Below are 20,578 nucleotides of genomic sequence, written 5' to 3'. Positions count from 1 at the left end.
TTGAGATCAGTTAGGAGGACACACACCTGGCATGTGCAACATCCTGGGTTCAATCCCCAGAGTCCCATAAACTAACTGGGCATCTATCTAGTTAGGGGCCAACCTGGGATATATGAAACTCTGCCTTTAAATGGCTCAGTGGTTAAGAGCACTGTCTGTTCTTCCAAAGGACCCGGGTTCAGTTCCCAGCACCCACATGGCAGCTCACAACTGTCTGTAACACAAATTCCAAGGGATCTGACACCTTCACACTAACGCACATAAAATGAAAATTAAATAAATTATAAAAAAAAAAAGATTAAGAATTAATGAAAAGACGCTGAAGACCAGGCATGGTGGCACACACATTTAATCCCATCATCTGGGAGGCAGAGGCAGAGGCAGGAAAATCTCTGTGGGTTCAAGGCCAGCCTGGTCTACAGAGTGAGCTCCAGGACAGCCAGAGCTACAGAGTGAAACCCTGTCTAAAAATACAAAAAAAAAAAAAAAAAAAAAGAATACTGAATTTTAAAAAGAACAAGGAGAGTTATATGGGAGGGTTTGATTGGAGGAAAGGGAAGGAGGAAAGATAATTATAACTCAAAAATAAAAATATTTTTTAAAAAGTTCAGGGCTATAGAGATGGCTCAGCAGCTCAGAGGACCCAAGTTCAGTTCCCAGGACCCAAATAGGGCAGTTCACAAATGTCTGTGGCTTAAATTAGTAATATTACTAATATTTGGAACCTGGCCCTGGAGGGTGAGGGATGGAGCAGGTAAATCTCTAACTGTTGGTAAAAAGCATTTACCACCAAGCCTGATAACCTAAGTTTGACTTCTGGAACCTACATGTTGGAAGATAAAAACAACTCCTGAGCTGACCTCACGGCTACTATGGCACTGTGTGTGTATACATGTAGGTCAGAGGACAGCTCATGGGAGTCAGTTTTCTCCCTCCACCGTGTGAGATTCTGGTATTGAACTTTTTAAAGTTCAGGCCAGGGCTGCAACATCTCTTTGCGACCAAACCACACTCGGGGGTAGCGCCCATCCCAGGTGGCTCTGCCCTACCTGGCTGAAGTCTGCTAACTTAAAAACAGTCCTGACTCTCTAAGGTGAGTGCAATTCTGGGGGGCTCAGATGTTGCACAAGTCCATCTTGTAACTGACAATAAAATCCTGAAAATCCTTCACTTCATTAAAGTGGTGGCTGTTCGCAAGCATCTTGAGAGGTGCAGAAAGGATAGGTAAGGATGCTAAATTCCTTAAAATCTTCCAGAGAGCTGAATTCACAATTGGCTCATAATCATCTGATTAAGCAGGTTCTCCCACCCAACTAGAAGTGTGAGTCACCCACAGCCTCTTCTCCAAAATTTGTCCTGTGTACTCAAGCAAGAAAATGACTTAAAAAAAAAAAGTTTAGGGCCAGCTCAGCAGGTAAAGGTGCAGTACAAACCTGGTGAGAACTGACGCCACAAACTTGTTCTCTGTCCTACACATAGGCACCGTGGCATGACCCCATCAACACACACACACAGAGTTTAGACCTAAATAGGCAAGATTCTACCTCAAAAGACAAATTCAAAATGCTAGTTCAGTTTAACTACACAAGCTCAAGTACATCAAAAAGCAGCTTGATTTTGTTCCCCATTGTCTGTCCCACTGGGTATTCCTCCCTACCCAACAAGGCAAGAGCATTATCTGACCTGCTCAAGGAAACAAGCACTGTGAGCCTAGCCCTCCTCCACTGGGACACCAATGTCTGGCCTTAGCCTTCTTGCCCACCTCATGCCATCACTTTCCCCCACTGTTGCTAAGAGGCTGTTGAGCTGGGAAAGGAAAGTTCACCCATGCTGCTGTGAGCTGACTTCTGGCTGGCCTAGCCTTTATCTGCTCCCCTCCTCTCTATCGACCCATATAGAAGCCAGATTCCATCCCCCCCCTTTCCTGATTATGGATGTCTCAGCATAAAGCCTTCTAGAACCCTCCTCTGTCTTCCACCCCTCCTCCTACAGCCACAGCCCAGGCAAGAGTATGACAGACACCACATAGGCCACTTGGCTGTGGTCCTGTCCCTGCTCTCTCCTTGCATGTGGACAAGAAACTAGGTCTTGTGGTCTCGGCAGAAAATAAGGTGATACTAAGTCCAGTTTAACATTCAAAATCACAACAAATGGCAGGATAAAATAGGGAATTTGATAAGTGTTTTGAATTTTCTGGGGTTCTGAATAACTTGCATTTAATTTTAATATCCTATTAGGAAAACAAAATATGATGTCTATGCCTCCTCTTTTATCATCCTTTAGGAAACATGCTTCATTTGATTATTCATTCAGGTAGTACTTAGTGAATGCCTACTATGTGCCAGCCATAGTCTGCACATGATGGACATAGCAATGACAGCAGTCCAGTGTAGACAAGACAGCCAACTAAAACCAAAACACAACTATGCTGGGGCTCCACCCCAGACCAGTAAATCATAATTCTTCAAAATAAGCCCTCAGACACTTGTGACCTACAGGAGGCTAACAACACACTGAGAGGTAGGAAATAATAAAATAAAAAGAATAAAGTCCAGCAAGATGCCTGCTACATAAATCAATCATAAATCAAGAAAATGCCCTAGGGGCTAGAGGGATGGCTCAATAGTTGAGACCATGGGCTGCTCTTCCACAGGACCTAGGTTAGATTTCCAGCATCCACATGGCAGCTCACAACCATCTGTAACTCTAGTACCAGAGGATCCAATGGCCCCTTCTGGATTCCATGAGCACCAGGCATATACATGGCACAGACATACACATAAATAAATATATGTTCCACCAAACTGGAAAATCTAAAAAAAAAAAAAAAAAAAAAAAAAAAAAAAAAAAAAAAAAAATTTAGATATGTATACAACATAACTAAGTTAAATCAAGATGAAAATAATTTAAGTAGATCCATAACAACCACTGAGACAGAAGCTGTAATTAAAATCTGTCATGTTGGCTAGTACTGTGCCAATCTGACATAGAGTCATTTTGGAAGAGAGAACCTCGGTTGAGAAAATGTCCCCAACAACAGACTGGCCTAATGGGCAAGCCTGGGGTGCACTTCCTTGATGATTAATGTGGGAAGCCCCACGTTGTGGCCGGTGGCACTCCTGGGCTGGTGGTCTTGGGCAAACCACTGGGAGCAAGCCAGTACACGGGACTCTGCATCGCTCCTGCTCTGACTTCCTTTGATGTGGAAATGAAAGCAAAATAAACCTGTTCCTCCTCAGGTTGCTTAAGGTCATGGTGTTTATCATGGAAACCCTAGCTAAGACATCTCCCAGGTTAAAACAAAAACAAAAACTCTCAGGGCCAGATGGACTAAGTGCAGAACTCTATAAGACTTTCAAAGGACAAACAATAATACTCTTCAAATGATTCTGCAAAACAGAAAAGGAAGGAGCATTTCTAAACTCCTTCTACAAAACCAGTATTACCATGATGCCAAAACCAAAGAACTAAAACAAAAAAAAAAAAAAAAAAAAAAAAAAAAAGAAAGAAAGAAAAAGAAAAAAATTACAGGCTACTATCTTTGATGAACATAGATATAAAATTTCTCAATAAGACACAAACTGAATTCAAGAACAAATCAAAAATACTATATATCATGGTCAAGCTGGATGGTTCAACATATGTAAATTAATAACCACAAGCTACAACATAATAGACATCTCCTTAGAGGCAGAAAAGGCCTCTGACAAACCCAACATCCATTCAGTAAGAGTGCAGGGATATAGGGACATATCTCAACATAATGAAGCAATATACAAGAAGCTCACAGCCTACTCATCATTGGAGAAAAACTCAAAAGCATTTCCATTAAAACCAGGAACAATACAAGAAGTCCATTATCACCACCCCTGTTCAACATATACTTGAAGCAGTAAGACAACTTAGGGAGACACAGGGATACAAACAGGAAGAAGTCAAAATATAATTTCTAGATCATACAATTCTATATTTAAAAACTCTAAAGACTATGCCAAAAACTCCTACAGCTGATAAATACATTCAACCAAGTAGCAAGGCACAAAATTAACAAACATAAAAATCAGTAGTGTTCATATATGTATACAAATGACAAATCACGGAAACGAGACTATTTACAATCGCCTCAAAAATATCTTGAAATGAATCTAACCAAAGGGGAAAAAAAACTTGTATAATGAAAATTTTTAACATGAACACAAAGAAGGAAGGGAGGGAGGGAGGGAAGGAGGGAAAGAGAGAGAGAGAGAAAGGAAGGAAGGATAGGAAGAACTAAAGAAGATACCAGAAGAAAAGACGTCGTCCCTGCGCATGGATTGGCAGGATTGCTATTGTGAAAATGGTCATCCTGCCAAAAGTAATCTACAGGTGAAATGAAATCTCCATCATGCACGTCTTCACTTTCACAGAAACTGAAAAAAAAATCTTAAATTTCACATGAAAATACATTTAAAAAATGGATCTCCAAAACAATATTAAACAACAAAAAAATCTGCTGGAGATCTATTTTCTGTTGTGATAAAACACTACGACCAAAGCAACTTAAAAAAAAAGAAAAAAAAAAGCTTTTTTTTTTTTTTAACTTAGAGTTGATTCTTGGGGCAGATGGGAAATGGGAAATACTCTTCAGGTTTGAAAAAAAAAAGAGCTTAGAACAGAGTCCATCCTGGAGAAAGAACAGATCACCAACTTGTACAGTTATTAGGGAGTGCCCAGAGAAATACTGAAGGAGAGGTAGTCCCCAAGGGCACCCCAGCAGGGCGGTAGATCTGGAAGTCAGTGATCCAAATGGTGAGGACCACCACCAGAAGAGGAAGGCCGCAGCTGAGCGCCAAACATAGCCTTTATTTAGCTCTGCTCTGTGTAGTCTGGGGCAAGGAAGGCCTCTGAAGAGCCAGAAAATGATGAGCAACCAAAGAAAAGGAAGGAATGCAAATCAACCAGGACAGGACTGCTAGCACTTCTAGTACCTCTCCTCATTGGACAACTGCTCCAAATTCAAGTTTTGCTGGAATGTGGCGGTCCTAAGGGTCTGTAGAGCAAGACCCAAAAAGAAAGCATTTAATTTGGCTTACCGTTTCAGAGTCCATGAGAGCAGAATGAAGGAATAGCTTAGAGCACACATTTTGATCCAGCTACTAGGCAGAAAGCAGTAGGAATTGCCGTAGTCTTTTGAAATCTCAAAGCCCACCAAGTGACACACCTCCAACAAGGGCACACCTCCTCATCTTCCCATATAGTTCCAAGTAAGGACCAAGTATTCACCATATGAGCCAATGGAGGCCATTCTCATTCAAGCCACCAAAGGCAATAGCTCCACCCAGATTTTAGGTTATACCACACAGCTGTAGTAAAGAAAACAGCATGGTGTTGGCATAACAACAGGCTCACTGATCAATGGATGAGAATTAAGGACACAGTCTTACAGCCACCTGCTCTTGACAAAGAAGCCAACAATAAACACTGAAGAGGGAACATCTTTAACATTGTTTTTTTAGAAATTATGAGGTTTCTATATGGTCTTGGAACTCACTATGTAGACCAGGCTAGCTTTGAACTCACAGAAATCCTCCTGCCTCTGTATCAGAGTGTGAGTCCTGGGATTAGCAGAATGTGCTACTATGCATCTTTAATAAACAGCACTGGTCAAACTGGATAGGAGAATGGAACTCCATCTTTATCTCTCACTCTGCATAAAACTCAACTCCAAATGATCAATGACCTCAACATCAGACCTGATACCCTAACTCTGACAGAGGAAAAAGCAGAGGATATACTTGAATTAACTGGCACAGAAAAGGACTTTTGTTTTGTGTTCTGTTTTGGTATTTTGAGACAGGGTTTCCCTGTGTAGCCTTGGCTATCTAGACTAATTCTGTAGACCAGGCTAGCCTCGAACTCAGAGATCTACCTGTTTCTGCCTCTCAAGTGTAAGATTAAAGGCATATGTGACCATGGCCTGACAAGAAAGGATTTTCTTGAACAGGAAGGATCCCAACAGCACAGACATTAAGACCAACAATTAACAAATGGGACCTTGGCCTGGAGAGACGGCCCAGAGGTTAAGAGTATTGGCTGTTCTTTCAGAGGTCCTGAGTTCAATTCCCAGTACCCACATGGTGGCTCACAACCATCTGTAATGAGATCTGGTGCCCTCTTCTGGCCTGCAGGTCTATATACAGACAGAACATTGTATACATAATAAATAAATAAATAAATCTTTTTTTTTTTTTTAAAAGGGACCTCATGAAACCAAAGTACAGCAAAGAACACAATCACACAAGTGAAGAGGCAGTCTACAGAATGAGGAAAAAAATTACAGAGGGTTAGTATCTAGAACAAATAAAGAACTCAAAATCAAACAAGAAAATACCCAATTTAAAATATGACATAGAATTAAACAAAGTTCTTAGAAGAGGAAATAAAAATGACTGAAACATGTTTTTTAAAATGTCTAACATCCTTAGCCATTAGGGAAATGTACACTAAAACTTGTCTGAGATTTCATCTTACTCCAAAGATAATGGCTAAGATAAAAACAAACATTGACTAGCCTGACATGCTGGCTCCACTCAGGGTGGCATTGTCCTTTAATCCCAGCATTCCATAGGGAGAGGCAGGTGGATCTCTGTGAGTTCAAGGACAGTCTGATCTACATAGTTTCAGGACAGTCAGGGCTACAGAGTGAGATTCTCCTGTCTCAAAACAACAAAACACAAATGACAAAACAACAACAACAACAACTATATATACACATATATATGTGTGTGTGTATATATATAAACATATATATATATATGGGAAAACAGAACAATTCTTCACTGCTAGTGGAAATGCAAACTGATATACCCACCATGGAAATCAGTATGGGGGTTCCTCAAAAAGCTAGAAATATATCTAATAATGACCCAGCTATAGCACCCCTGGATATACACCCAAAGGATTCCATATCCTACTCTAGAGATTTCTGTTCATTGATGTTTATGCTGCTCTATTCACAATAGCCAAGAAATGGAAACAAACTAGATGTCCATCAACTGATGAATGGATGCAAATATGGCACATTTACACACCAGAATATTATTTTATAAAATTCACAGGTAGAGGCTGGAGAGATGGCTCAGAGGTTAAGAGCACCTCTTCCAAAGGTCCTGAATTCAATTTCCAGCAACCACATGGTGGCTCACAACCATCTATAATGAGATCTCATGCCCTCTTCTGGCGTTCAGGTGTATATGCAGGCAGAACATTGTATACATAATAAAATAAATATATCTTAAAAACAACAACAACACACAAACACAGGTAAATGGATAGAGCTAGAAACAACCATTCTGAGTAAGGTAACCCAGAACCAAAAGTCAAATGTCATGTTTTCTCTCATGTGTAGATGTTAGCTTTAAATCTTCAGATATATGTATTTCATATGGAATACTCAGAAGGCCAGGAAATTACTATGGTGCCATGTAGGAGGGAGAGGAGATAAATTGCACTGGTATGAAGGAATCATGGAATAGGAAGGAGTTGAACTAAGGTGAGGAAGTGGAGGATAAGGTAGAGCAGAGCAAGAGATAAATAACACGGATGATCTTTTGAAAAAAGACATAAAGCTACTACTGCAGAAGCTTCCTAAACTCCCAAACACACACACATGCACAAGCACACATGTTACAATGGAGTTACCATGTAACAGTACAACAATATCCGCTCCTAGACAACAGAGGCTAACAAGAAAATCCAGTGACAGGGATGAGTTATTTGTATTGGCAGGGTCAGCTACTGAGGTCCACAGACCCCTGAATATTATAGGCTGCTACCACTGCTCTTGGTTACCCTCCAAAGGGGAAGATCCTATTGCTGAAGAATGCACATGATTGAGTCAGAGAACATGCCAAAAATCAAGCTGGCACAAACCTGGAAGCTTTATCCCTACTGACCAGTTAGCTTTCATAGTCCAGAAAGGAGCTAGTCAAGTTACTGGAGGAGAAAAATTATCAGTCATACCCAGAAATGAACTCTTCAGGCTACAAAAATGACTGGCTTGGAAATATAGGCTTACTGGTTTAATAGTGGCACCAACACCATGAGAAAAACCAACTCTTTTCAATCTAAATCTAAATCCCTCTCTAAAGGATGAAACCAATGCCTGGCAACATTATTGGACTAAGACCCTATGGCTAAATAGGTTACAAGCCCAAGGGCAGAACTTACTATTATGTTGCTAATTGGACATATTACTACTAAACTGACTTCTAATGATTTAGGTTCTATCTAAATAGATAGAACCCAAATAGATCTATAGAGCAATGTACCTCTCATCCATTATGTGAGAAGCTTCTAATTGCAATAGATGGTGATTAATACAGAGACCCACAACTGGTCAACGTGCAGAAAATAAGAGACTATCATGTGCTCAGACCTACTGTGCCTATACCTAAGGGAACATATATAATACAACCCCCTCTCCAAGGCTAAGGGGTCGTGGCAGGGGAGGTGGAGGAAAGGGTGTCAGCCTACGACAGGGGGTGACTACAAGTAAACATCTTTTGGACACAGAAGGGCAGCTGTACACATAAACTTATAATAGTTGCAATAGCATGTACAAAACCTGTTCCAGCCCAAGCCACACCAAATCCCAGCAAGGAGGGGAGTAAGCACACAATCCCATGAAACTACTGACAACTGTTAGCTGCCGGGAGAGGAAGAGGAGATTCTCTCAAAGAGTGTACATCTGGTAATGGTAATTTGACCGTACTCCAGTAGAAGGCCACACATCCAAGAATATTTAGACATCACAAAATTGGCCGTGAAGGATTAAAAAAAAACAATACAAACTTGGATGGGAGAAGGGAGAGGTAAGATGGGGGAAGAACATAAAGAAAATCTATGAAACTCTTAGAGAGACTGGAGAAACGGCTTAAGCATTGCTAAGAGTAGTTGCTTTCCCAGTGGACCTGAACGTGAATACCAGCACTCACAGACAGCTCACAACCGCCTGTAACTCTAGTTCCAGGGGATCCAATGCTCTCTTCAGGGCTGAGGTCACTAGACATACACATGGTGCACATACATACATGCTGGCAACATGTTTTTATAAACATATAAAATAAACTCTCAAAAAATAAAAAGTTAAGCGCTACATGTATGTGGGGGGGTACACTGCCACAGTACACACATGTGGAGGTCGGGGACAATCTGTGAGAGCCAGTTTGTTCCTTTAGCCGTGTAGGTCCTGGAACTCAGATCATCAGTCTTGGCAGTAAGTGCCTTTTACCAACTAAGCCTCCTAAATTTTTCATGTCACTTACCTTAACCCAATGGCTCACACCAGTAATCCTATCTACCTGGAGCTGAGACTGGAGGATCTGGAGTTCAAGGTTTGCCCAGGCTTCAGAGAAAATTCAAAGGCCAGCCTATGTAACTCAGTAAGGCACTGCTAACACAATTTTAAAAAGAAAGAAAGAAAGCTGAGTGTTGGTGTGCACACCTTTAATCCCAGCACTCAAGAGGGAGAAGGAGGCAAATCTCTGTGAGTTAAAGGCCAGCATGGTCTACAGAGTGAGTTCCAGGATAGCCAGGGCTATAGAGAAACCCTGTCTGATAAAAACAAACTACTTCAGAGGAACTCACCAGAACAAGAGGAGGAAGAAAATGGAAGAAAGAGCTCCAAAGGCCTCCCCTTGTTTCAAGGAGCAAAAAGACAGAAGGTGAGTGTTCACACAAACTGAAATAGGACAGAGTTCAGCTGCAGAAGACCAAAATAGTGGCTTACACATGACAAAAGAGTTGGAGCTAAAAAGATGGGTTAGCAAGTAAAAGTACTTGCCATGCAGCCAGGCAAGGTAGTGCCCACCTGTAATACCAGCCCTCTGGGAGGCAGAGGCAGGCGGATCTCTGTGAGTTCAAAGCCAGCCAAGGCTACACAGAAAACCCCTGTCTCGAAACAATACCCGCCCCCACTCCCAATGCAGAAAAGTGCTTGCCACAAAGTCTGATGACCAGAGTTCAGTCCTCAGGACCTACATGATGAAGAGAACCTTTTCCTTTCAGTTCTGTTACTAAACAACACACAAATATAACTAAAATTTTTTTTAGCTGATCTGGTTAGTAGTCCAGAACTCAGGTTCTTTCTAACATTCAGTCCTACCATCTGCAAGAGGTAACCCTTGACCTCAAGATAGATGGGGCTGGAAGTGTAATGCATGGAACCCTGGGTTAAACTTCTAGCACTGCATAGTCTGGCTATGATGGAACACATTTGTAATTCCAGCACTTGGGAAATACAGACAAAATGTCAGGAGTTCAAGGCCACTCTGAGATCATGAAACACTGTTTAAACTTTCTTTTAAACTTAATTGTGGAAGCCTCAAACATCGCAATCATGTTCCATGCAGCTGGTGAAGTAGGTAGAGGAGGGTTATCAAGGTCTCCTAGAACTCCAATCAGCACTTTCTACCAATGTTTTATTTACCCAGATTTAATCACCTTGCTTTCCTGAGCTGCATAGCTGGGAAACAGTCATCAGGTAGGTGCATGGCTCCTAGAAAGACATTCAGGATTCTTTAAGGGGGGTTGGGTAACAGTTGCAGGAGTACAAAACTCCAGTTCCATGGAAGAAAGAGAAAGAATGTGAAGGAGTTCGTTATTGAATGTCTGGAAAGAAAACAGGATTTAGTGTGATCACTGAAGGAGTTTGACAAGGAATGGTAAAGGAGGCAGGGAAGCAGGTGTCAGCAGGAATCTTGCTAGGGTAATTCTTTAGGGCAGGCAGGGAGCCCTGTACTTGGCCTTAAAAAATGGTACACTGGTGGAGGACAGTCTACAGAGGGGAAAGGGGTTCCTAGAGGCCTTGCTACATCCTACAGGAATAATGGTAGATAGGTGAAAGACTTAAGAGCAACCTAGGATAGAAGACTCAGTTAGGGCACAGTCTTCCTGGGGCTGGGGTCAGGCTGAGGAGCAAGAGCAGAGGAAGATTAGCTGGATGCACAGGTTTAATTAAAGGAGTTAGGAACTTCCTTTGCCATGTTGCTTTTGAGGAGCCCCAGGCTCAGGGACCTTGTTCCTCAAGAGTCAGGGCCTGAATCTGTGACACAGGGAAAGGCTAGAGTCACAGGCATGCTCAGCGACTGGAGACCTGGTGTGCACACAGGTGGGATCAGACAGCACAGCAGGTCTCCAGTAGCTGAGAACACCTGGGCACTGTGCAAGGTGGAAAAGCCTAGGGAGACAGCTTCGCAGGGTAACTACCAGCTCTGAAGGCCAGTGCTGGTGAAGGCAACACTAGGAGGACACAGATCATCAGGAGGTAGCACACTGTAGGGGTCAGAATTAGACATGCCTGAGTGCTCATCTGGCTGGAAGGAAAAAGGAATTTGGAACAAGACTCCTCAGAAGCAACAGATCAGAACTAAGGCCTTTTGTGGACAGCGGGGCTGATGGTCCTGGTCTCTACTTCCCTAGTGATGCTGGAGGGCTAGAGGTGTGGGTGAGTGAGGCAGTCTGTGACTGAGGTTTGAAGACTCAAGTTTGAATTGGTCTCAGTTCCCTCAAGTCTTTGGAGAACTCTCCATGGAGTTTTTAAGCAGAAAGTATCTTACTCAGAAATAATGGCCCTGATTCAGGCCCCGTCTTCCCAGTCCTCTGTGTCTGAAAGTAAAGTAGTACATTAAATGATACCCCAGTATAGCTGTGCTAAAGTTGGAGCAGATAATTACGGCTCGTTTCACCACTGTCTGTCCTGAGGGGTACTCTCAGAACTAGGTTCTAGTACTCTGTCTACTTAGCACAGTAGTTCTCAACCTAATACCGCACCCCTTTAATACACAGTTCCTCATGTTGTAGTGACCCCAACCATAAAATTATTTCGTAGCTACTTCATAACCATAACTTTGCTACTGTTACAAATCAGTGTAAAAGCTGGGCATGGTGGCACATGCCTGTAATCCCAGCACTCAGGGAGGCAGAGGCAGCGGATCTCAGTAGTTTGAGGCCAGCCTGATCTACAAAGCAAGTCCAGGATAGCCAAAGCTACACAGAGAAACTGTCTCGAAAATAAATAAATAAATAAATAAAACCAAATCATAACGTAAATATCTATTATGCAGGATATATCTGATATGTAGCCCCCAAAGAGTTGTCAAAGTTGAGGAGTGCTGATAGCAGATGAACACACTGAGGCTAAAGTACTCAAGTTATTCAGTGAGTTATAAAGCTACTCTGGACCCAGATCTGTCTGGCTTACCTGCTGTCAAACACTCAGAGAGAATGTGACTTGTCCAAGTCTGCATAATAATTAGTGACTATCCACACAAGCTTCCAGCTTCACTTGACAGGCCTGTAAAAACCTTGCTACTGGCCTTCTCTCAGGCTCACAGATCCAAGTCAGGAGCTGTGGATTGGCAGGAAGGAGTAGTAGACAGAGCAATGGAGGACAGAAAGGCCATGATGAGACACCACCTTCATCTTAGTCCCACCAACTGTGCTAGCCACAAACACAGTTCTCACAGTCTAGAGGGGAAGGAGACAGACGATCGATGACAAGGAGAGCAGAGGTCACTCATTCAAAGTCTGTTTACTTAGCACCAAACATAGGCTACACCTTGTCTACATGCTGGAATATAGCAGGAGCCAAACAGGAAAAGCCTTGGGAACAAGGCTTCCCTAGCACAAGGAAGACTCTAGGTTCACCCTGAGCAATGCAGTGATGGGAAGAGTACCATTAGGGGGCTTGTATCTTAGCTGAGAAGAATGGAGATATAAAAATTAAAATACAGCATACCAAATTAATTCTGCAGAATTTTTTTTTTTTTTTTTTTTTAGGCCACAGTGTCAGGTAACCTAGGCTTACATTAAATTTGTTATATATACCTCTCAAGTGATAGGAATAAAGACATGAGCCGCTAACATGTTAAATTTAAAATCCTAGCCAGGCAGCTTCTTAACAAAGTAAATGCTCACCCTGCCCCACAACTCAACAATGTCATTGAACATATATCCAAGTGAAAAAGTAAAATGGCTAAACACCAGTTACAAGACTCCACAAAAAGGAAATTCACCACCTTGTGGTAATATTAAAAAAAAAAAATGATCTACGGGAGCTAGAGACATGGCTCAGCTGTTATGAGCACTAACTGTTCTAGAGGACCAAATTTGATTCCCAGCACCCACATGGTGGACCACAACCATCTGTAACTCCGGTCTCAGGAGCTCCAATGCCGTCTTCTGGTCTCTGCGGGCCACAGGCATGCAAGTGGAACACAGACAGGTGTGTGGGTGAAACACCCACACATAAAAATGGTAAATTAAAAAACAGAGAAATTATTTAAGCCTTGAGTGATGATGCATCCCTGCAATTCATAGAAGCAGGTAAACCACAAAAACTTTTGAGTTTAAAAAGCAGAACATAGCCTGGCACAGTGGCACATGCCTTGTAAATCTGGCATTTGGGAGGCAGAGGCAAGTGGATCTCTGAGATGGTAGTGGCTCTGGCCCAGGGGTGATGGTGGAAGTGAAGTGTGGTGAGATTACAGAAATATCTCAAAAGCATGACAGCGGGGTTTGAGGATATCCCATGGGAGTAAACTGTCATGAGTGCTAGGTGTGGAGTACATTTTTGAAGATCTAGAGTTTGTTCTGGGTGGGCTCAGGTTTAAGGCATCTGTGAGACATTTCACTTAGAAAACTTGTGGAGGCTGTAAATTCTGGAGGGAGGGGCTGGCTCAGAGACCCAAGGTATTAGAAGTCTCTCGAGGGAGGAAGCTCACAGGTGTCAGGTAGATCAGGTGCAGTGTCTGACAGACAGGTGTAACCACTTCCCAAGGCCATGGCTGACCCAGTTCTTCCAGCTGCCCTTACTGGCTGCAAGAACACTCAATCTCCTCTGACATTGTTTATGAGGTCTGCCTACTTTAAGAAGACACAGCTCTGTACCAAGGGCAAACTGAGGCCTCAGGCCAAGTATGTCAAAAATCAAACTTTACTGCAGCAGCCTTAGTGAAGGGTAAAGCTGCCCTCATGATGTTTCAGAACTGAGCAGTTGCCAGGGACCAGAGTACATCTGGGACTACAAAGTTTGCTGCTGTCTGCTCCCTACTTGACTGTAAGTCTATTCTGTTATAATAAGATATGTAAGTGAATCCTATGTATTGAGACAAAGTTTGCCTTTGTAGCCCAGGTTAGCCTTAGAGTCACAGTGATCCTGATTTTAACCTCCAGAATTCTGGGATTCCAGGTGAGTCACCAAGCTCAGCCTACCAAAAGCATTCTTATTTTGAAACAGGATCTCACATTAGCCAGACTGACCTTGAACTCTGATCCTCCTCCTCCCAAACACTAGGATTATAGGCATTAAAAACATCCAGTTCAGCCTTTCATAAACTCAGAATGGAGTTCAGAATGATCTCTCCCTAGAGAACGATTCCATCATTTAGTAGGAACTTCTTAATCCTTTCATAATGAGTGACCTTTGCCTTACAGTCTACTTTGTGTTAATTTTCTACCAGTTTCTTTTGGTTTTCTCTGTACAACCTGAACCATATTACATTTGGTATAGTCAGTATCTTTAAAAAAAAAACAAAAAACATTTTATACTGTTTGTATTTACAACATGTGAAGGTCAGAGGCCAATTTGCAGAAGTTGGTTTTCTCTCCTTTCACCAAATGGGTTTTCAGAGATTGAACTCAGGTGACTAGGTTTGGTAGAAAGCGCCTTTATCTCACTGGCTCAGGTCTTGTGTTCTTATTTAATTTTTCACTTAGCACACAAAATGTCTTACTTTGACATTTTCACACCTGTACTCCACTTTGTTCCTATTTATTCCTCTTGTGAAGACTATGGCCTTCCTTATTACTTTTCTTGGCCAATCCGTTAATTTGGGGTTACAGGCATGTACCGCCACATTCAGTCTTTGTGAAGATGGGGATCAGAACTAAGGTGTCCTGCGTGCGAGGCACTCTACCAACTGAGCTACACCCCAGCATTTTGTGTTTTCATAGGTGAACATAGAAGTTTCCTCCAGCTCTGCTTTTGTGCTATTTACCACCTTCATAATCTGCCTTTGGCTTCTATGTTTCAGTGCATGTCACTACCACTCTCCCCCGCTTTTTTTTTTTTTTTTTTTTTTTTGTATCTCAAACCATACTTTACATTTCTATTCTCTTAAAGAGCCCTCTGTTTCCTTTAAAAATTAAAAAAAAATTATCAGAGGATAGCTTGTAGTTGTTCTCCTATCACCACAGAGGTCGTAAAACATTTTAAATATGTATTCTAAATATTAACAAATTCTTTCTGGCCTCAGTAGAGAGAGATCCTGGGTCCGATTTAATAATTTTATCTACTCACCGCAAGAGAAGCTGGAATGCAGCAGAGATCCCCAGAACAAAGCCTAATCCTTACACGTAAAGACTTTCTCCAAGGGGAAGGTCTCCACTATGAGAGTAGTAAAGGTACTAAATAGGATTTAAGGCCATAATTTAGAAAGCCAATCCTCCTGTCCCACCCTAATATGGGGCTGTCAGCTGGTAGGAGTTTAGCAGCTTGGAGAGGGTACTAGATGGGATATAAGGCCTGGCTGATCCCCTCTGCAGGGGCAGCCTCTCTGATCTAACCTATCCTGGAAATTGAACACAGGCCCTCATGCTCAAGGCAAGCGCCCTTAACTACTGAGTCATCAGGGGCCTCCCCTTTTAGTTTTTTGAAATATATCCTGACCAAGCAGACAATAATCAAGTCTTTAAAAAAAAAATCTAGCCCTCTAGGACATTTAAAAAATAGACACCCCCCCCCCCCCCGCCATAAAGGCAAGGTCTCACTATCTAGACCAGGCTGGCTTTGAACTCAAGAAATCAACCTGCCTCTGCCAACAGAGCGGCGCTGGGATTAAGGCATGCCGCACCACACAGCCTCTTTGAGGCTCTCTCATGATTCTTGTGAGCTGAGAAACTTGTTTTTGTACCACACAATCACTCCCATTTATGTCCATGTTCAGTACTTGTTTAGATTTACTTGCACATGTATCCGTTAATTTGCTTTCCAGACTCCAACTAATTTCTTTTTTTGAGTTATATGTTGCTTCTGAAGTACATTCTTTAATTTTTTTTTTTCATGCAATGCCAATGGTCTTTTGTAAATTCTTTTATCCTTTTCTTTCCTTACCTCAACTCTGGCCCATCCTCTTTCCTCAAACTCCATAGAGCTAGGATGACAAGTGTGAACCGACTTCATCTGGCATTAATCCTAGTTTGTAATCAATTTTAAAAGTTCTTCCGGAGCTCCCTCTCTACCCCACCCCGCATTGAATTTACGCCTCAACTGCGCTAAGCCAGTCGTCTACCCTGACCCTAGTAACACTCGCCGACCAGACTTCTTTCTGTCCTACCAAAGGACTTTACCCATCGGCTCTCACCTCGTGTGCTGTCAGTTCCAAGTGTTCTCCACCACCTGGTTGGCCGCTTCTGATACACCCCCCAATCAGTGATTTTTCTCTCCGACTTTATCTAACTTGCTTATTAACCTCACACGGGAGACTAGGCTTTCGATGGCTGCTCCAGAATTCTTTCAAAGCCTGGGTGGGGGGCTGGGACGAGAGCTCGGCCGTTAAGAGCACTCGCTGTGTCTCAGAGGCCCTCAGTTCGGTTCCCAGCACCGCTAGTGACTGCAGCCTGAGGAAACCCGGCGCCTCCTCAGACCTGCACCCGCACCCGCGACGCAGAGAGACGTTTCCAAGCCTGGGTCTCCCGTCCTCTCCCCGTCCCACCCTCGTTACCACCTTCGTTCTCTAACGTTACGTTCGGTAAAGACGCCTTTGTCCAGGAAATGGTCCGAAGCGTGGACTTGGAAGAAGCTTCACCTCAGTCTGAGGGGTTCTGAGGCGAGCTCGGCGGCCGTGACGTCACAAAACCGTGACGCGCCCTGGAGCCCCGCCCCCTCACGATCTGCGCCGGGAACCCGGGCTGCCTGCGCCGTGGCGTCACAGCTCCGGGCAGGCGGGTTTTCCGTCGGCCCAATGGGAGCGGCGCGCTGGCCTCCCCTTTAAGGAATGTTGTGACCTGACGTCACCCAAGCGAGTTATCTCCCGCAGCCGCCACCGCCAGGCTCAGCGCGAGCCCCGCAGCCCTTGAGCTCGAGCCCCGGAGCCCCCGGCGCGCCGAACCGCAGCCACATCCCCGAGCCGCGCGCCCCGGAGCCCCGGCTGCGCGCCCCGCCGGGCCCGCGCCATGCCCTCCGACCGGCCTTTCAAGCAGCGGCGCAGCTTCGGTAAGGCCCTGGGGGAGAACTGGCAGGGGGACCGAGGGAAGGGGGTGCCGGTCGACCCCGATTGCCGCAGGTGACGTCAGCCCCATGACGTCAAGCACCTGCCAGCCGGACCCCGGGTGGGGAGGCCGCAGGGCCTGGCAGGGTCGCCCGCCTCTCCGCCGCGTCCTCCGCTGGAGGGCTGTGGGGCCGACGGCCCCGGGGGCGGGCGCTGGGGCGGGGCGGGCCCGGAGCCGCCCATCGGGGACAGCGAGGCGGAGTCGCGGGAGGCCTCAACACCGCTGGGCCTCACGCCGAGCGCTGTCCGCAGCCGACCGCTGTAAGGAGGTGCAGCAGATCCGCGACCAGCACCCCAGCAAGATTCCGGTGAGTCTGTAGCCCCCCCCCGGCCACGCCCTGCCCTGCCAGGTCCCGCCCCTGGCTTACGAGTCCCCCGCCCACTTCACTCGCAGGTGATCATCGAGCGCTACAAGGGTGAGAAGCAGCTGCCAGTCCTGGATAAGACCAAGTTTCTGGTCCCAGACCATGTTAACATGAGCGAGTTGGTCAAGATCATCCGGTGCGTGGGCAGCCTCCTACAGGCCTTAGGTGGGGCAGAGGCCAGGTTCCACTAGAAGGGGTGGAGTGGGGCAAGGGGACCTGATAGGAGGCATCCAACCCCTGTTCTAGGAGACTGGGCAAAGTCAAGGTCGGGGCTGGGGCAAGCTTCAGTAAAGAGGCGAAAGCCTCTGACCTGGGCTGCAGTGGAGAGAAAGTGGAGATTAAGATCATTTTGGGAGGGTTACCCAGGCCTCCTCACTTGGCATGCCCTCCCGCCTCCACAGGCGCCGCCTGCAGCTCAACCCCACGCAGGCCTTCTTCCTGCTGGTGAACCAACACAGCATGGTGAGCGTATCCACGCCCATTGCTGACATCTATGAACAGGAGAAGGATGAAGACGGATTCCTCTACATGGTCTATGCCTCCCAAGAAACCTTCGGATTCTGAGTCAGGAGTAGGGGTTGGGGGGTGGTTGGGAGTTCTGGTCAGGCTCTCCCCAGGGAGGTCCTGGCTCCTACACTAAGCTGTTTCAGTCCCCAGTGGGTTAGGCAGAGATGTGACACCCCCTTTCTCCCAGGTAGGAGCCACCAGCCAGCCTACCATGTCCTGGGTGGGCCCTGGGCCAGTCATGTTAGGTTTGTTCCTTTGGGTGCTGGCTGGGTTGGGAGTGAGTGGGGAGCAGCACCCTGCTCTGTGTGGTTTGTCAGTTTTTTAGGTCCTTGCCTGTCTGCCCATCTTGTCCCTCATCCACCTGAGGCTTTGCCTCCTGCCAGGACCTGCCCACTCCTGAAAGGCTGGCCCCTTGTCCTGACTTGGTGTATGGATCTGTGGTCATTTCCTCTGCAGAATAAAGATTGCTCAGGCCTGCCTGGCCCTTTGCCTCCAGCTGCTTGTTTGGGAGTTGGGAGGGCTTCTAGGTGATCGTGTCCACATAGTCAGGACCACAGAATTTTGCTCTGTGGACTTTGGGTTCCCAGAAACCTAGATCTCAGTACAGCTACCATGCGGTATTAGGGGCCAAACTCACCCCAACCCAGAAAATAGATGTCATGAGAACAACAATGAAAAAACCCACACATTTATTAAGTAGCCACAACCTATAAAGCCCTGCTCACCTGCTGCTTCCCCTTCCGTTTCTGTGCACAGTCACAAAGTAGGGGTCCAAGGGGGGGGTGCTCCTAGCTTCTCCCCATGGGCCTTGTTGCCAGCTATGAGTCCCCTTTGGTGCCAGAGATTTATAACCCTGGACTTGAATGTCTTCTGTCTGAGGACTTGCCTCCTGGCAACTCTGGATGAAGGACCTGGCCCAGCTTCTGGCCCTTCCCCCTCTTGTCCAGGCAGCTCTGTGCCAGCCAGAGCTACTTGAGCACAAGCATGGCCTCCGTGCCGTCTTTGGCAGTCAAGTAGAGACCATGTGTGAGGTAATACTCCCGTCGCAGGAAGGCATAGAAGTAGTCAGAGATGAGCAGGATCTGGCAGGGGAAAAGAGAATATGAGATGTCACGGGGCACCTTACAGAATACTGCCCTTTGTTGGGTTAGACAGGCGGGTTAGTTCCTCCTGCCTGGCATCTCCTACTATATAAGCCTGCCCAGAGACCTTCCCTCTTGACACATATGTAGTCCTGAAAGATCTTACTGTCCATATGGCAGCTGTCTGTCTCCTATTCCTGGTTTACACCTCCATCCTTGGGAATCTAGACCAGTGTTCTTACAAACAGTGGTGCATGCAACTTGCCTCTGCCCACAGGCACTCCCCATCCAGCCTTTCCTACTCAAACCTTCTATCCAGGAACTCACGATACAGAATTGTCTAATATTTCCTCATACACACAGCCCAGGAATTCTACCTTGAGAACATACAACTTGTGGGGCGGTGGCTGTGCACACCTTTAATCCCAGTACTTGGAAGGCAGATCTCAGCCCCAATCTCAAATCTGACTGCCTCTGCCTCCCAAGCACTGGGATTGATGGTGGCATGAGCCACTACTGCTGAGCTATTGCCAACATTATTAACTTGTTAAAAAAAAAAAGTTATTTCCAGATGTGGCTATTTTTGTCTTCCTATGATCTAGCCAGCTCATCACTGATGAGTACGAATTCTGAATTTGCACTTGCCCCTGACCTACACAGGGACTGGGCTTCCCTTTCTTGGGGTCTGGGTGAGAAAACCCCAGGGCTCAAGGTCAATAACTGCTGCGTGGTTGCTCACTTATATACTACAGAGCCCCTTGTCCATTTGGCATATCACACACCTTAGTTCCAGACCTCCAAGTATGGCCTTGGCTCAACTAATTGAATGCCTCCAGGCTCAATTTCCCTGCTTGTAAAATAGACCACTAGCCTACCAGTGAGAGAATGGCAGGAATATGTCCAGAGACTATCAATGGTTTGGCCCTCCAAGCTCTTCTGTATAGAGTTGCCCAAGACAGGGCCCTGAAAACCTAGATCCCAGGCTTCACTCAACCTCTAATGTGTCCCCCTCTATCACTTAAGTGCCTGCCACGTTCTAGGCCTTGAACTCAGAGGTGAGCTGGTGCCAGTACTCGGAGACACTGTAAACTTTTGAGAGCCGTGGTGTCTGCAATAGCGTGCCTGCCTCCTTTGGTGAGGCAGGACACTCCCCTGCCTGCTCTAGTTAGTCCAGTCTGAGGCATGTTGGGCTGAATAGGGTCGCAGACTCTGGGGTCAACTGTGCAGTGAGGCAGAACCTGTTCCTCTCTAGGGTTCTATTTGGTGACAGGGAGCTGAGATTGTTGGCCCCTTTTGACTTCGTGGTCAGAGTTGC

General features: G+C 45.3%; 2 protein-coding genes and 1 pseudogene across 4 annotated transcripts in view; 1 reads left to right on the top strand and 2 right to left on the bottom strand.

The window, feature by feature from the left end:
• Window positions 1-4,515: 4,515 nt before the first annotated feature.
• Window positions 4,516-5,225, bottom strand: LOC132653804 (gamma-secretase subunit PEN-2-like; annotated as a pseudogene).
• Window positions 5,226-16,970: 11,745 nt separating this feature from the next.
• Window positions 16,971-18,665, top strand: Map1lc3a (microtubule associated protein 1 light chain 3 alpha). Its single transcript, XM_021640520.2, has 4 exons — window positions 16,971-17,254; window positions 17,562-17,617; window positions 17,704-17,810; window positions 18,076-18,665. Exons 1-4 carry the CDS (start codon window positions 17,215-17,217, stop codon window positions 18,236-18,238), a joined length of 366 nt encoding a protein of 121 aa, XP_021496195.1. The 5' UTR covers window positions 16,971-17,214; the 3' UTR covers window positions 18,239-18,665.
• Window positions 18,666-18,853: 188 nt separating this feature from the next.
• Window positions 18,854-20,578, bottom strand: part of Pigu (phosphatidylinositol glycan anchor biosynthesis class U) — an 82,768-nt gene continuing 81,043 nt past the window's right edge. For all 3 annotated transcript variants that reach the window (XM_021640511.2, XM_060383006.1, XM_060383007.1), the window contains one exon: window positions 18,854-19,263. In XM_021640511.2, the coding sequence (XP_021496186.1) occupies window positions 19,150-19,263 (114 nt within the window). In that variant the 3' untranslated portion in view covers window positions 18,854-19,149. The remainder of the gene's footprint in view (window positions 19,264-20,578) is intronic.

This window comes from Meriones unguiculatus, chromosome 4, assembly GCF_030254825.1.
Source record: "Meriones unguiculatus strain TT.TT164.6M chromosome 4, Bangor_MerUng_6.1, whole genome shotgun sequence".
In the NCBI taxonomy this organism is placed as follows: domain Eukaryota; kingdom Metazoa; phylum Chordata; class Mammalia; order Rodentia; family Muridae; genus Meriones; species Meriones unguiculatus.
Note: the sequence above shows the minus strand (reverse complement) of the source record. Positions and strands in the feature narration are given on the sequence as shown.

Coding starts and splice junctions, on each gene's coding strand:
- Map1lc3a (XM_021640520.2), top strand. CDS start 17,215: ATGCCCTCCGACCGGCCTTTCAAGCAGCGGCGCAGCTTCG. Junction 17,255..17,561: donor CAAGCAGCGGCGCAGCTTCG/GTAAGGCCCTGG, acceptor CGCTGTCCGCAG/CCGACCGCTGTAAGGAGGTG. Junction 17,618..17,703: donor AGCACCCCAGCAAGATTCCG/GTGAGTCTGTAG, acceptor CTTCACTCGCAG/GTGATCATCGAGCGCTACAA.